This window comes from Leptodactylus fuscus, chromosome 4 (genome assembly GCF_031893055.1).
Source record: "Leptodactylus fuscus isolate aLepFus1 chromosome 4, aLepFus1.hap2, whole genome shotgun sequence".
Lineage (NCBI taxonomy): Eukaryota > Metazoa > Chordata > Amphibia > Anura > Leptodactylidae > Leptodactylus > Leptodactylus fuscus.
In genome coordinates, this window is record NC_134268.1 from 126,891,088 (window position 1) to 126,908,630 (window position 17,543).

The 17,543-nt window shown below is 41.5% G+C and overlaps 1 protein-coding gene across 2 annotated transcripts in view; it reads left to right on the plus strand.

Moving 5' to 3' along the window:
• Window positions 1-17,543, plus strand: part of TMEM245 (transmembrane protein 245) — a 93,691-nt gene that overhangs the window by 50,128 nt on the left and 26,020 nt on the right. For both annotated transcript variants that reach the window (XM_075270997.1, XM_075270998.1), the window contains 3 exons: window positions 6,097-6,195; window positions 8,613-8,744; window positions 10,477-10,599. In XM_075270997.1, the coding sequence (XP_075127098.1) occupies window positions 6,097-6,195; window positions 8,613-8,744; window positions 10,477-10,599 (354 nt within the window). The remainder of the gene's footprint in view (window positions 1-6,096; window positions 6,196-8,612; window positions 8,745-10,476; window positions 10,600-17,543) is intronic.

A 17,543-nucleotide genomic window follows, 5' to 3' on the forward strand; every position in this document is an offset into this window, starting at 1 on the left:
ATGTTACTTATACTGTACGTTGCATGGCCAAAAATTTAAAAGGTAAAATGCAGTATCAGTATCAAATTGATTTTTTTTTTTTTTTTTTTTTTTTTTAATCCAGCAAGAAAGAGTTAATAAAAAGTAAATGCATCTCATCCTGCAAACAATAAGCCCTTATATGGCCGCGTCACCAGAAAAATAAAGAAAATATAGCATCTAGCAATGTGAAGACAAAAAACCCTAAAATCGACAAATTATTAGAATACAACTGGCTGCGGCAGGAAGGGAATATATAAGCTGTGCAAGCGTATATCAGGGGACACCCCATATTTACAGTTTATGAGGGAAAAGAAACCAGAAGTGACCCCAGAGTGACTCCCCCAATCATAGGAGCTACTGGGACATAGTAGGGAATTTGGTGTCCCCAATGTTCTCCCCACCGCTTGTATATTCCCTCTTCACCATCCGCTGTGCAGTCACGTCTGGGATACTAATACTCACTACACCCCCTGATAAATTCTTTGAGGGGTGCAGTTTTCAAAATGGGGTCACTCCTTTGGGAAATCCACTTTTCTGGTACTTTACAGGCTCTACAAACATGAAATGACGTCCAGATACCAAACATCCAAATCTGCACTCCAAAAATCTGCACTCCCTTCTGCGCCCTGCTGTGTGCCCAAACTGCAGTTTATGCCACATGTATGACACTGGTGTACCCGGGATGACATACGTAATGTCATATGTGGTATATACTGATATTAGGGTACATGTATGACACTGGTGTACCCAGAAATAATGTACATAATGTCATATGTGGGTATAAACTGATATTAGGGCACAGCTGAACACAGAAGGGAAGAAGGGTTATTTGGTTTTTGGAGCACAGACTTAGACAGTTTGGTGTTTTTTTTTGGATGCCATCACACTTTTGCAGAGACCCTAAAATTTCCCTTACAAAATGGGGTCACTTCTTGGGGAATTCCAGTTTACTGGCACCTCCAGGGCTCTGCAAAAACAACATGGCGCCCAGAAAGTCCCTCTAAATCTGTACCCCAAAAGCACAGTGCTCCTTCCCTTCTGAGCCCTGCTGTGTGCCCAAGCAGCAGTTTATACCCACATATATAATTTTTTGACCCTCGGGATCGCCCACTTATTATTTTTAGGAGTGCAGGTCTCTGACAACTCAAAGTGGGTACAACGTATTGGGCACCGAAATGGCATATTTCTTTAAAAATTTAAATTTTCATTTTGTAATTTTTGGGAAGCATTTTTAGTCTCAAAATGATAATACACCTTGATTCATTCCTTAACGGGTTTAGTTTCTAAAATGGGGTTACTTTTGAGGGGTTTCCATTGTATTGGTACTTTAGGGGCTCTGTAAATGCGACATGGCACCAGAAAACTGCCCTCAAAAGCCAAATAGCTCTCTTTCCATTCTGAGCCCCGCCATTTAACCATACAGCAGATTATGACCACATATGAGGTATTGCCGTGTTCACGAGAAATTGTGTAACAAACTGTGGGGGGCTTTTAATTCTCTAACTACTTGCAAAAATTAAAAATATGGACGATTTATTGGAAAAAAAAAGTAATTTTTCATTTTTACGTCCCAATGTTAATAAAATCTGTGAAACAGCTGTGAGGTCAAAATGCTCACCAAACTCCTAAATAAATTCTTTGAGGGGTGTAGTTTCCAAAATGGGGTCACTTTTAGGGGGTTTCCATGGTATTGGTACTGTAGGGGCTCTGCAAATTCGACATGGCACCTGAAAATTATTCCAGCAAAATCTGCCTTTAAGAGCCAAATCGCGCTCCTTCCATTCCAAGCCCCACCATGTTCCCATACAACAGATTCCAACCACATATGGGGTATTGCCGTCTTCAGGAGAAATTGTTTAACAAACTGTGGTGGGCTTTTTCTCCTTTAGCCCCTTGTGAAAATGAAAATTTTGGGGATAAAGTGACATTTTAGTCATTTTTTCATTTACACATCCCAATGTTAGTAAAATCTGTGAAACAGCTGTAGGGTCAAAAAGGTCACTATACCCCTTGATGAATTCTGTGAGGGGTGTAGTTTTTAAAATGGGGTCACTTTTATGGGGTTTCCATTGGTTTGGTACTCTAGGGGCTCTGCAAATGAGACACGGTGCCTGAAAATTATCCCAGCAAAATCTGCTGTTCAAACACCCTGCGTCGCTCCTTCCCTTCCATGCGTTGCCGTCTGCCCAAAAATCAGTTTACGCCCATATGTGGGGGATTTTAGGGACAAGTCGTCCCTAAAAAATTAGTTTGGGGAATTTTCTTGTAAATCTGGAAAATCGCTGTAATGTCCAAAATAAATTAAAAGACAATCAAAAGATGATGCCAATATAAAGCAGAGATATGGTAGATAATATTTATTCATGTATTTGGGTGGTATGACTATCTGCCTGAAAAGCAGAGAATTTCACATTTTGAATTTCCATCAAATTTCCTATTTTTTTTATAAATAAATACAAAAATATTGATTAGTGATTACCATTAACATGAAGTATAATGTGTCATGAAAAAATAATCTCAAAATCACTTGTGTAAGTTAAAGCGTCTCAAAGATATTGCCATTTAAAGTGACACATGTCAGATTTGAAAAAAGAGGCCTGGTCCTTAACACACTTTTGGGCTGTGTCCTGTCCTTAAGGGATTAACAAAAATCTAAAACTTTGCAAAAAAAATTACAAATTCTTTAAGTCACCATATTCTGACCTGTAATTTATTTATATTTCGGCATCTTTTTTGTAGGGCTAGGTGTGCTTTTTAATTATACCATTTTGGGGAGTGTCTATTGCTTTGATCACTCTTTATTCAAATTTTTATCAGAGGCAAAACAGCGGTTTGGCACTTTTGATTCTTTTTTGTCATGCTAGAAAAAGGTTTTATAAATTTGTAGACAGCAATTTTCGGACACAGGGATACCTAATGTGAATGTCTTTCACAGTAATTTTTTAGATTTTATATGTATTTTAGGAAAAAGTGGGCGATTTTGAACTTTCAGGGTTTTTTTCTTTTAAACTCATTTTTTTTTTTTTTTTAACTATTTTATTATCCCCCTTAGGGGGCTTGAAACTACAATTGTATGGGAGATTCGCTACATTACTGTCTATTGAGGCCAGTTATAGACCAGGCTCAATAGTAATATTCCTATGGCAAGCCTGGTAGCCTTCATAAGGCTCCCGGCTGTGAAGGGAACAGGTTGGCTTCCATGATCTTGCCACGTGGGAGCCTGCCTGCAATGATACAGTTATGGGACCAGTAGGGACCGGTCCCCAGGGGCAGTTTTAATATTTGGTGGGGGGGGGCTTTCTCACACTCAGCAATTAGCTCCAAGTCTCTACTATACATTGTAGCAGAAACCTGGTAGCTATGGCAGACGCTCTGCAGCAAAGTGGCCACCATCCTTAAAGACCCAGCATTTCCTGCGATAGTAGGGCGGATGGTGAAAAGGTGGTTATTTTTTTGGATTATTTGGAATTTTTCACATGTTGAGAAATATTAAATAAAAAATATAGAATATATTTTAGTATTCCCTACTATTGGCTACCAAGCGGAATATTGCAGGTATTGGCAACCCTTTGGACATTTGCCAAGGGTGGCAATCGAGCCATATTTTCCCTGCCACAGCTATTTCCTGCTTTCCCTCTTTGCCCTGTGATCGATGATCAAATCTCCTCCGTTTTGCTAGCCATTGTCTCAAGTGGACAATTCTTGTTTTCATAACATGGCGGCAGGTGGAAGACCATGTGACTATATATTATTGGTTTGGAAGACATTTTGGACATCTAAACTGATAACAGACTCTTTAAATTGCCATGCTGTACAAAAAAGGTTACCATTTCCTGTTGTACTGTGTCAGTGATTTCTAGTTAGTAACAGACCTTTAAGCTGAGGCCCCACATTGCAGGAAGAGGAATGGCTTCAAAAGGAATGGGAAATATAAAGCAAGCATTGATGCCTTCTGCTAAATCCACTCCTGGCCTCCATTTTCCTGTGGCCAATTGGACCCTTGAGTAAGAGGGCTGGGACCCTAGCAACACCATAACCCTCACACTCTGCATCCCTGGTCCTAAGAACATTTGAAGACAGCACAGAGTGCCTAATGGTGTTGGAGCGGTAATGAGCCGGTAACTAGGGAAGGGAAGTGAGCGGAAACCAGGTCGGCCTCTATGGAGACCCACTGCTTGTCTGTTCCACCATAGCAACAATCAAAGAGGTGCAACAGCACAACCTCGTGTTAGTCATGTTCAAGTGCAGAGCCAGGAGGGACCCCCAGGAGTGAGTTGAAAATCATACGTAGACTAGCGTTGAGTTACTGGGGTTCATTAGATTCAGGGAGGCCTCTAACGCTAATATTATTCAATCTCTTCCTTTCCGATTTCGAGGTCATCCAGGAGATCCACCAGATAGTGCAGCTGATGAGTGTGAGACAAGATGACGGAGTCATGTGTAAAGAGCTGGTTTGTGAGGCATATGAGGCCTCCAGGGGATCTACTCCCCCCTCCAGGAGTTGCACAGTAGAGCGAACAGCAGACAGTTCAGCTTTGTAGGACTGCTCCAGCTGTGCCACATGCTCCTCCATATCAGACTTTGTACCAATAGCATTGAGATGAGCACTCAGTCTGCAGAGCTCATCGAACATATCAGAGGTGGTAGTAGAGGGAGATGGAGTGCTAGAGGAAAAGGCCAGGGCCCACCAAGACCAGCAGAGTACATGTGTCCAGTGGAAGCAAGGTCTATGCCAGGACATGTTGTATGAGGATCATGGGTGACCTGGGGCAGTTTAGGTTCTGGCAGGTGAGAGACCGTAATGGCATGATGAGAGCCTGCTGAAAGTGTCGTAGACACCTGCCAGGGCCTCAGGTATTAGAGGTGCTAGGAGTAGCTGCAGTATGCTATGCCCTTGTGCCTGGAAGTACATTCTAATGGACAGTCAGTGGCAATGCCAGGTCTTTAGTGGGGATGGTGGCAGTAGCAGGCCAGGGCAGGGGAGAGCGATGGAAACAGGGGCCTCTGCTACCTTCTGATTCTTCAAGAGGAGCAAACTGCAAGTCCATGCCATGTTCGTGCAGTCGCTGTATCGCAGAGGTGTTGGAGTTCAGTGGCAGTGAGGGCCAGTAAGTCTCAGACGCTGCCACTGACAGGGAGCATGATGGTGCTGAGTGGTACCTGGCTTCTCTCACTGTCCATGGCATCGGAGGGCTGGGTACATAAGAGGAATCAGCCGGCGGAGATAGAAGCCGCATTGTCCTTTCCAGAGAGGTCAGGTTCCAGGAGTGATGTGTCTGCTGGTCAGCGGCTTGTAGGAGAGACAGGTGCCATCTTAGTAGACACTGGGCTAAGATCAGAGGCACACAGGCCTGAAGGTATTTTTCAATAGAAGGCCCCAGAGGGACCCCCAAAGGGGTATATGAGAACCTCGGTGTAGGCCCTTCTCGTCTTGCCCATAGTTGGGTAACAACTTTGGCTCCTCCATAGCCAGGCCACGTCCTCCTTGTGTGGCTATTTAGGTTGACAATAAGGCTGCGGTAACACCAACGTTGGGTGACTATTCAGGGAGTCAGCCCCCCATTCTGTTTAACATGGAGTCTGTGGGTTTCCACCCACTTTTTAAGTTGATATGGTTTCCATTTTTTCGGGTCTCCAATTGGACCAATAGATCAGAAACCTGAACACTGGTGTGAACCTAGCATTAAATATAAACTAAAGGGGCTTTCCAAAATATTTTTAGCAAATTTATTCTTAAAACTGCTGCGAGCATACATTTAGCTTCAAGCATACAGTATTCATGGGGTTTTATTCACCAAATGTAGGCCAAAAGAGTGTAATTTTGTTCTTTTAGGGTACAACAACTGTTTTCCTAATCAGTAGGCCTCTGCAAAGAAAGATATCCCATGCAGCATTTATTTTACCAATTTTACAGTAGGACCCGGTGAGCATTATATGTCTATATTCCATATATCTTTGAATTGTTGTCTTGTTTATTTGAAATGTAATAAGGACTCTCATGATTTTATGTTTTTGTTTATGTTATAAGTGTAAATAGAAATTTTTAATTATAAAAATGTTTGTATTGCCCTGCAGCTACACAAGGTACTTGGGGAAAAAGTAAACAACACGGCTATTATTGAGAAGCAAGTCCTAGAGCTTTGGGACCGACTATACCACTCTTGGGTTATAAAGGTAACCTTTCTAGATAAATTCTACAATTTACATACGTATCAAAGTGTTTGTTTGTTTTACCTGAAATATTAATAATGTTATACAGGGACATGCAAAAGTTTGGGCACCCCTGTTCAAACTGACTTATTGTGAGCAGTTAAGGAAGGTGAAGATGAAATGATTTTTTAAAAAGCATTAAATCAAATATTAAACACACTTGTCTATAATTTTAAGCAACATTAGTGTATTATTATATTTGAATATAATTTTAGAGTGAAAAAGTGAAAGGAATACCTTGCAAAAGTTTTGTAACTAATGTAGATTTGTGTGCTCAGACAACTTATCATTAGGAAAGGCCAAATGATTCAAGTTTTACAGTTTTATAAATACTCAGCCTTCTCTAACCTTGTGCCAAATAACAACAGCAAAGGGTTCTTATAAGCAGCTGTCTAGCACTCTGAAAATGAAAATGGTAGAGGCCCACAAAGCAGGAGAAAGCTATACATAGCAATGCGTTTTCAAGTTGCCGTTTCCTGGGTTCGAAATGTAATTAAAAAATGTCAGTTACCAGGAACAGTGGAGGTCAAGATTAAGTCTGGAAGACCAAGAAAAATTTCAGAGACAACTGCTCATAGGATTGCCAGAGTGGCAAATTAGAACCTCTGCTTGACTGCAAAAGACCTGCAGAAAGGTGTCTTTGGGGTTGTGGCACATTGTTCTGTTGAGCTGTTGTGCTGTTGAGTGATACCTGAACAAATATGGTCTTCATGAAAGAGTCATCAGAAGAAAACCTCTCCTGCGTCCTCACCGTAAAATTCATCATGAGAAGTTTGCAAAAGAACATCTAAACAAGCCTGATGCTTTTGGAAACAAGTCCTGTGGACCAATGAGGTTAAAATAGAACTCTTAGGCCACAGTGATCCATGGTATGTTTGAAGAAAAAAAGACACAGAATTTCAGGAAAAAAACATCTCTCCAACCATTAAGCATGGGGGTGGATCAATCATGCTTTAGGGTTGTGTTGCAGCCAATGTCACAGGGAACATTTCAAGGGTAGAAGGAAGAATGGATTTAGTGAAATTTCTGTAAATTCATGAAGAAGCATAACACAATCTGTTAAAAAAAAATTAAATTGAGAAGAGGATGTCTTCTACAAATGGATGATGCACACGTGTCAAACTCTACCATAGACTACTTAAAAAGGCGCAAGCTGAATGTTTTACCATGGCCCTCACTGTCCCCCTATTGAACATCTGTGACTAGACCTCAAAAGAGTAGTACATGCAAGACGACCCAGGAATCTCACAGAACTGGAAGACTTTTGCAAGGAAGAATGGATGAAAATGCCTCAAAAATTTAAAGACTCTTGGCCGGCTACAAAAAAAAGTTTACAAGCTGTGATACTTGCTAAAGGGGAAGCCATGCAGGGTTGTCAAACTTTTGCATCGGGCCATTTTCATTTTTTGTTATTTTGAAAATGTAAAATATGAAAATATTTTTTTTCCCCAAAAAAATACATTGGGAATGTGTTGTCTTTAATGTTATGCCTTTTACAGATTATTTTATCTTCAATTTGCTTAACTGTTCACAATAACAGTCTTTTTCTCGCCTATTTCACTGGGGGACACAGCACCATGGGATGCTTCATCAGAAAGGCCTTCCTGGAGCTGTTTGACCCAGGAAATGCAAGCCTTGCTTGACCCAAGAGGCAGCAAAAGAGGGGTGCAAAGCAGAGTCAGCCACAGAGAAAGCTGCCTTGATGGGCAAGTCCAGCCTCCTGTCTGAGGGAATAGGCATACTTACCCCTGTGAAATCTTCTGATACTTACCTTATCTGACGTCTTCAGACGTGGCAGGGTCGCGCCTTCGGTGGAACCTCGCGCGTGGAAGTGGGGTCACCAGGATATCCAGCCAGCAGAGGATGAGTGACTGGTGAGGCGCTGTATTACAGAGTGCTGTGCCCGCAGTGGGGGTACGACTAGTGTGGCGTACACGCTGGAGACTCCCCTGCACTTGAAAGAGAATAAAAAATAAAAATGTTGTAGGACAGAAAGAACTGAGTCAGGTCGTGACTATCTCCTATGATACTAGGTTTAAAACTGGCTTAGTGGACGAAGAGAGGGTATAGACTGTGTAGGCAAAGTCGACAGCTTTCATTCTAGTGTCCGCCTCCTAGTGACTGGGTCTATGGTGCTGTGTTTCCCAGTGAAACAATGAGACAAAGATTTTACGGTGAGTATAAAAAAATCCCATTTTAACAAGGGGTGTCCAAACGTTTGCATGCTATGTACGTATGTAGCTAACATTGCACATGTGCCCTATTTCACACATATGTGACATATTTTTGCCTATAATGACAAGTATTCAGCCTTGTTTTTGTACAGTAAGTGATTTCAATGTGTTTTAAAACTAATTATCTCTTTTATCTCCTGTTGATAGAACGTGACGCATTCAGGCAGACATAAGGGTCAAAAGATGACAATACAGCGTCAGAACAGTTGGCTGGGAGACATTTTGGACTGGCAAGATATTGCTTCTTTTGTTCATGAGAACATTGAAACTTTTCTATCGGTGAGACATTAGGCATCTTTTCCATAAGTAATGTTCATTGGTGGTAAGAGTGTTGTTAAAGTGGTTTTCCAGGGAGTAGTAACTTACTAATCTGGTCGCCAGGATTGCTGGTTCCGGCAACCTCACAACTTTCAAGTCAAGTCCAAAAGCTCCCTGGGTTTTTTTGGGCCCCTTCTTTCCCGATCTCACCAATAGTTAATTATCTGTGAGGTCAGGGAAGGAGGGGGGCAGAGCTTTGGTTCATATGACCTCGGAGTCGTGATGACACTGGAATCCCTGGTTCTAACATCAGCTATCCTCGAGACCAGATTACTAAATTGCTACTCCTCGTACAACCCTTTTAAAAATCCCGCCAGCAGTTTATGGTTAAATACTGGAGCTCTACATATATAAGCGTTTTGTTGAATTGTTTTTGTTTTTTTCCTCCTTAGATGTGATTTCCTTAATTTATTTTGATGTGCAGCTTGCATTTCCATTTATGCAGAGTTATAGGTTGGACTTGATGGACTGATGTCTTCATCCAAGCTCATTTACTATGTCACTATGTAATTATAATTAGCTAAAACAGCTTTTTTTAGTAATACTTCTAAAATGGTAGATAATCACAAAAAACAAACTGAAGCCAGGTTCATATCTGCATGATTCTCAATTGAGGCTGCCACCACAGTAACCACAGAAAAATTGGCAGAGAGGCAAGGAGGACATTTCTTTCTGCTGGATTCTGTATAAAAACGGTAGACACCATTATAGTCCACCGGTTACTGCTCTGTTAGAGATCCGGCTTTCCATCACCCGTGAACAGATTTTAACCTAGCCTAAATGTCTTAACCAGTTGTATACAAATAAAGAGCACAGACTTTGCTGCTAAGGGGTTAGTAGTATAAAAAGGGTTTGCATTTTTATTCTATTTGCATTTCTCCACAGAGTTGTAGAACAGTCTCTCCTCAGTACGTATGATGAATAGCCGTAGTCAAAGTCATAGTTCCTTATATAAATAATTATATTTTAAGCAGTACTGTTTTCCTAGGGACCATACAAGGAGGTCAGGTAATCCCAGAGTTTAGACAGACCTCTACACTAGGAAAACTCACATTTTGTCTACACAGGAGATTAAGCTACTAGTGGATGCACTGGGTTTGCCTCTTAGCAGGGTTTAAAACCAATAATGCTACTAAAATATTGCTGATGAGCTAGCATTACATGGCAAAAAATGTTGAAGTGCTTCTTCAAGCATTATTGCTATGTTCCTTCATCCTGTTAGAACAAAGTAGACTTGCAAGCCTTTTTGGCTGAAAAGACTTATACATGAAAAGAGGAGACACGTGAAGCCTCTTGGTGTCATACATTTATTTAGGGCATAGGCTTTATTTCATTTTTAATTTGCCTTCTCAAACAATTTTCCTAAAAATCAGAGCTTATTGTTTTTTTGTGTATTTTCCAAACAATAAGATATGACAGATGGTTGGTGACCTAAGGGTTAACAACTAGAGTTAAACTACCACAACTCCAGTTTGCCCTGTGTGGAATTTGTTGTTTTAGATCAACTGGAATTTGCCAGGGGTTGCAGACTGGTGGCGCAGAATTATTTTTAAAAAAATGTTTTTATTCTATGCACATTATTTAGCAGTGTGACAACATCAATGTCGTAAATAACTCTGATCCGTTGAGACCTTTAACTGAAATGTTATTATTCAGGTTCATAATATATTTTTCCTTATTCTGTTTCCATTAGATATTGGAGTCCCTCTGGATTGTAATGAGTCGCAATTTAAGTTTACTTTTTACCACAGTAACAACACTCTTTACAGTCCTCATCTACAGTGGCACGGCACTTCTTAATTTTGTCCTGTCTTTGGTATGTAATACAATTTTTAACTACCTGTTGTATTGAATGTGTGAAAATGGACTACTGTATTTTTCCTAGCCAAGTCATTATGGTGGTCATTCATAGTTAGTCTATGCACATGACCATATTTATTCTCCATGTGCTATTGGTTATTATAGATCTTCAATATCGTGTAGCATAAGGACCCATTTATTTCTATGACAGCATGCACACAACCGTATTTTTTATGGCTGCTTATGGGGACTCTAGGACCAATCTGCAAAATATGGATCAGGTCTTATTCTCTTCAATTTTGCAGCTCTGCCTGGTATGCTGGTATATTGAAATTATAGGGTCTGTGGAAAACATAGATTGCATATGGATGCTATGCATATTCACGAATCTGCACATGACCGTAATCCAAATTTGTGAGATTTCCGTGTCCTTAATAAAACATAAATTATTTTGTAAGGGTATATCGGTGAAAATTGATAAAATTCCTGCATGCAGGGTTTTTCTGTCCGCTTGAGAAGTCGGACATCTTCACTTGCGGACAGGAAAGGACGGGCACAGAGTGCAAAAGAACGCACCCGATGCCCATTGAAATAAATGACAGCTGTCACGGACACAGCTAGTGTCCGCTCCTAGTGTCCGTGACAGATTTTGAGCGGACACTAGGAGCGGACACTACATGTCGGACACCGACGGTAGTGTGAACGCCCCCTTACTTACCAACCTCGCGTCTCCTCTTCACCTGGCAGTGCACTGCGTCTCAGCGTAGGCGTCGTCGTTACGCTGCCTGCGCTGAGATGCAGTAAGACGTCTGACGGCGTGTGATGTAGCGGTCGGGGGCTGGAGCGGAGGCCAGCTGCTGACTGTGGGCGCTCCTTCCTATAGGTGAGTGGTGAAGCAGCGCTATCTCCAGGGCCGCCCCAAGATGTTTCCAAGGCAGAGAAGACGCTCTGGAAACATCTTGGGGCGGTCCTGGAGACAGCGCTGCTTCACCACTCACCTATCCGCAGCAGCGCTGCTCCAGCGCTGCCCACAAGTGTCTTGCCACAGGGGTCTTGCCGCTTGACTCGAGTATAAGCCGAGGCGGGCTTTTTCAGCACAAAAACTGTGCTGAAAAACTCAGCTTATACTCGAGTATATACAGTACTTCTGGCCTCAAAGGCATTAAAACCCCTGATCGGAGCTCAGCTTCAATCGAGGGTAATGGAGCAGAGTGTTAGCTGTCAGTTATACAGCTGCTCTAGATGCCACAAAGTGAGCGGGCTGGCATTTGACACAGGACATAATAATAAATCCTTAGGCATTAAGACTTCAGTGGCCAGGACATACTATTATGTTCTATGTAACTAAAGGGATAAATATTATGACCTCCGGCTCCCATCTGTATTGTCATTGGAACACCGCCCCTATATCTTGTTATGGGAGCTGTAAGCCACCCCAAAATAGGAGAAATGATATTGCAGTTGTGAGCAACCACCATATTTAACACTTTCATTGCCAAGGGTCAACGATGCCCCAGTGCTCAGGCCAAATTTAGTACTTAAGATATTCATTGCTTTACACACAAATATGTTTTTAGTGGCTTTGTATATCTTTACCGTTTATTCAGAACAGTTAAAGCTTGAAATAACCTAGTTACCTTATTTGTTAAATAAATAACATTTTTTTGTTAGAAGTAGAACATGGTATAAATGTGAAAAAAAAAGTTATTTTTTTAATCTAAAGCAGAATTGTTTTTATATATGCTATTGCACAAACAACATAGGGGCCACACGGTGGCTCAGTGGTTAGCACTGCAGCCTTGCAGCGCTGGAGTCCTGGTGTTCAAATCCAAGGGCAAAAAACCATCTGCAAGGAGTTTGTATGTTCTCCCCGTGTTTGCATGGATTTCCATCCCATATTCCAAAGACATACTGATAGGGGAAAAAAATTACATTGTGAGCTCTATGTGGGGCTCACAATCTACAATAAAAAAAAACAAAAAAAAAACATATGGTTTTCTATTTGTTCTGATTTGCATGGGCTACATATTTATGTAGTTTATAACAAAAAAAAAATAGCATATGGATTTATTTTCATCATGGCTTATTTTACAGCTCCATAGTTCCTTTTGTAAATCCATCAGTAGTTTAGCAAAGGACTGTACACTGCTTGTTAAAACTAGCCATGCTGGCACAACAGAGCTCCAGAAACAAGGTGAAAGAAGGGGCTGGCACAGGGAGCGGCTTCTGATAACACAATTTGCTTCAAGTTCTTTTCACTTCACTGTGATCAACATAATTAGTTATATTTTTACTGATCACAGTGATGATAAAATAAGGAAAAACGTCTCTTATCACAGGAAAATGGATGGAATTTCCTAGATACATGAGTTATCACAACTGTTTGATTTTAATTAATGTTATTACTGCGACATAAAGTATCAGCCTGAACAGTATGTTGCCCAGATGTGTGTGTGTGTGTGTGTATGTATATATATATATATATATATATATATATATATATATATATAATAGAGAGAGAGAGAGAGAGAGAGAGAGAGAGTGTGTGTGTGTTAAAAAACACAATGTACAGCACTAAACTTCCTGGAACATCTCTTCAAGCTGCATGGCAGTACCCCATCTCCAGTGTAGGGCCAATTGTAGAGAGAAACAATGTGCTTTAGTTCATAACTCATTCATTGCGTCTGCATGTACTTCAGTCACAGTGTGCCGATCCAGTGCTTATCATACTGGCATCGCGTCTACCAAGTGACAGATGTTTTCTATATACACATATTAAATATATATATATATATATATATATATATACACATATCATAAACATCTATATACACATATTAAATTCTATATATATATATATATATATATATATATATATATCTCAAAAAAAGCAGGCGGCACACCAAAAATTGTGAAAAAAGTGAAGGTGGTTTATTGCCTCATACTGCGACGTTTCGGTTCAATTTTTGGTGTGCCGCCTGCTTTTTTGGAGTTATATTGAAAAGGACAAATCCTTTTCTCATTGAGCACCCTATGCCTAGACCGGTGCGGTCATATATATGTTTTGTGTATATATTGTAAGCCGAAGGCTGGTCAGGTAATGGAGGGGGTGTACATCTCACCCAGACTACTAAGGTGGGTGAGATGAGAAAACTCTAGAAGGAATGTTTGTTCTTAGCAGACAACTTTCGTCTGCTGAGCATTTTGGTAAATGCTCAGTACTGGGCTGGATTTTTAGGAATGACTGGTAGGATTGGTAGTGGGACCTGTCATTCAACCCCCCTCCAGTCCACACTTTGGGGATGTTCCGGCAGCAACTCATCTGCAGAAAGTCTCCTCGTCAAGGAGGCTTAAGAAGTCAGCTCCAGAAGCAACACTTTGACAGAGCTGGGCTGGAGAGCCAAAGAAAGAAGTCCTATTTTTGGAGCTGTGTCCTGAGTGATTCTACTGACTTTTGATTTATGTTATCCTAGGTGAGGTAACCTATTCTTATGTTTAGTTAGAGCCTAGCCGGGCAGGAATTTATTTTTGTATTGTTTCCTTTTGTTGCTGCACTACCTTTTTGAGTGAAAATAAACTCTACCTTTGTTTTGGACTAAAAGAATCTGCACCTGTGTGTCTATGCCACCCCACCTAGCAACCCCAGACCCTGACAATATATATATACTAGCTGGTACCCGCGACTTCGTCTGTGGTGATTGTAGAAGTGGGTAAATACAGGCGCGGGTAAGGTTTTAGTAGTGTGTAAAAGGTATGGGATATGAAATGTAACTTTCTATCTTGTTTTTGCTGTAATTCTGAGAATACGTGAGACTTTTGTGTTGAATGTAATTTGTATTTCAGCTGCTATACGGTGTTCTGAGAAACTGTACATAGTGTGTTTCGGACATAGGTATTACAAGTTAATATACTTCGATATATGACAATGTATAATTTGTTATTTATTGGGCACAGGATACTCTTGAGCAAGCAACATAAAGTTGTCCATATGACAAGCCTGGTGTGGCCAAATGTATTCCTGCTACTTTCAGCGTTTGTCCTTGGGATTTATTAATGGTCATTGTAAAAGCCAACTTAAGGGGAAATTGTAGTCGTTTGAATTGAAATGGGAAATGATTTGGTATAATTGGAATGCGTGGGATTAACACACTGCCACCTTTAGCTGCTCCTGTAAGAATAGTGGCTTCAATGATATTTGTTCCTAGTAGTGTGACACGTAGCCTCGTGCCATTACACAATCGGGGTGCATCGAGATTACGCATGAGTAGAACAGGGCCGCCAATCTTGAGTTCTAGTTTATGTGAAGCGACGCCGGGTAATTCTAAGGTGGGCAGTAAGGCAGATTGGTGACATCATTATCGACCGTTACGTGTTCGTGGTGTGTTGAAACGGTACATCGGAGACTTTGGCTCATAAAACCGCAGCAAAATTTGCAACCAAAACGCTGTGTTAACGCAACGTGGTGCTTCAGCCTTAGGCCTCCTGCACACAAATGGCATGGATATGGTTTTCACTGACCTATAGATTAAAAATAAATTGACAGGGCTGCAAATACGGACAGGTGTAGGAAAGGTATAGGACAAATATAGGACCTGCTCTATATTTTACAGCTCAATTTGTCCCGGACACACAGCTGCAAAAACAGGATCTATGTGTATGGGCCCATTGAAATGTACAGGACCATAGTTTTATCCACAATTGTAGATAAAAGTCTGGCCCTGTGCATGACAGTTCAGTAACTCCATGTGCCTCTTATTAATAGCAATTAACCCCATCATGTCCTCCATATGTCTCACATATTAGTAACCTTTATATGAGGCACACAGGGGTTAATATGAGGGACATGATGGGGTTTATTCCTATTAATGTGAGGCACATGGAGTTACTAACACTAAACTAATAACCCCAAATGCCTGACATTAATGAGAATAAGAACTAAAGGAAGGGACCTGTGTGCTTGTTACTTTCACTTTGCTAGCAGCTCTCCTCTCCTCCTCGGAGAACCTTTGCAGGATGCAGACGGCAGGAGCTATCACTAAAGCAGGCAGAGACCTGAGCGATTAAGCTCCACCCACTGGATTTCCTGCACCCCTCTCATTGGAGGGCAGTGAGAGAAGGGGAGTGTCCTTATGCCTCAGCTCTAGCAGAGCATTGAAGGGACGCTCCGACTTCATGTAACACTTGCAGGTCTTGTGTTGCTGGCGTGCCAGTGAAATATGGCAGGAGTGCCACTCTTGGCACATGTGCCAGGGGTTGCTGACCTCTGCTGTAGAGGGTAATATGAATTTTGTGGCTTGCTATGGTCCAAAGTGTGTGAGATTGCAGAGATAGTGATGTGAGTTTGGGTTTTGTGGGGGTCCTGGGAAAAACGTATGTGCGCTATTGTGACGATCGAGGAACAAACATCCAAACACACAAACCCACAAACATTTAAACTCACAAACTTTCACCTTTATAATATTAATAGGATATATATATATATATATAGATATATATATATAGATATATATATATATGTATGTATGTATATATTAGCAGGAGGACCCGGCTTCGCACGGGTATATTACATTTTTTGTTTGTTTAGTGGCCCCATAAGAATTGTCCAGTTTTGTACTGGTGTATTTTGTATTTTGTTTGTGTATATGTCCATAAGCGTCATGTGATTATGTGTATCTCATTTTGGATATCAGTGAAAAACCTAAAAATCAGTTGTTATGAATACCTGGAGTAAAGCTGTGTGTATGTGACCTTGTGTAACAGTGTCACCCACAGCGCCCTGCTTCTTTAAAGCTAACATACAGCAATGAAAAAAATGGCTGGGTTGCTATGGAAACCTGGAGTAATACTCTAATGTGTGGTACTCTGTGCAGAGCCGTGTATCTAATCCTCCGGCTTGTGGTGCTGTGTGCTGAGGCACGTATCCAATCCTCCGGCATGTGGTGCTGTGTGCTGAGGCACGTATCCAATCCTACGGCTTGTGGAACTTTGTGCAGAGGCACATATCTAATCCTCCCTGTGTGGTATTGTGTGAAGAGGCGTGTATGTAATCCTCCAGCATGTGGAACTGTGTGCAGATGCATGTAACTAATCCTCTCCCATGTACTACTGTGTGTAGACGCACGTATCTAATTCTCCGGCATGTGATATTGTGTGCAGAGGCACATATCTAATCCTCCCCCGTGTGGTATTGTGTGCAGTGGCGTGTATCTAATCCTCCAGTGTGTGGTTTTGTGTGAAAATGCACGTATCTAATCCTCTGGCGTGTTGTACTGTGTGTAGATGTGCATATCTAATCCTTCCCCATGTAGTACTGTGTGTAGACGCAAGTATCTAATCCTTGATGGTGTTGTACTGTGTGCAGATGCGCGTATCTAATCCTCCCCCGTGTGGTATTGTGTGAAGAGGCGTGTATCTAATCCTCCGGAAAGTGAAACTGCATGTAGATGCGCGTATCTAATTCTACAGCGTGTTATTGTGAGCAGAGGCATGTATCTAATCCTGCCCTCTGTAGTACTGTATGCAGACGCACGTATCTAATCCTCACCTATGTGGTATTGTGTGCAGTGGTGCATATCGAATCCTCAGGCATGTGGTATTGTGTGGAGAGGCACGTATCTAATCCTCTGGCTTGTAGTACTGTGTGCAGAGGCATGTATCTAATCCTGCCACGTGTGGTACTGTGTGCAGACGCACGAATCTTATCCTCCTCCGTGTGGAATTGTGTACAGTGGTGTGTATCTAATCCTCCTATGTGTGATATTGTCTGAAGACTCATGTATCCAATACCCCGGTGTGTGGTAATGTGTGCAGAAGCGCGTATCTAATCCTCTGGTGTGTGGAACTGTGTGCAGATGTGCATATCCAATCCTCTGGCACGTGGTACTGTGTGCAGACGCATGTATCCAATCCCCCGGCGTGTGGTATTGTGTGTAGACGTGCGTATCTAATCCTCTGGTGTGT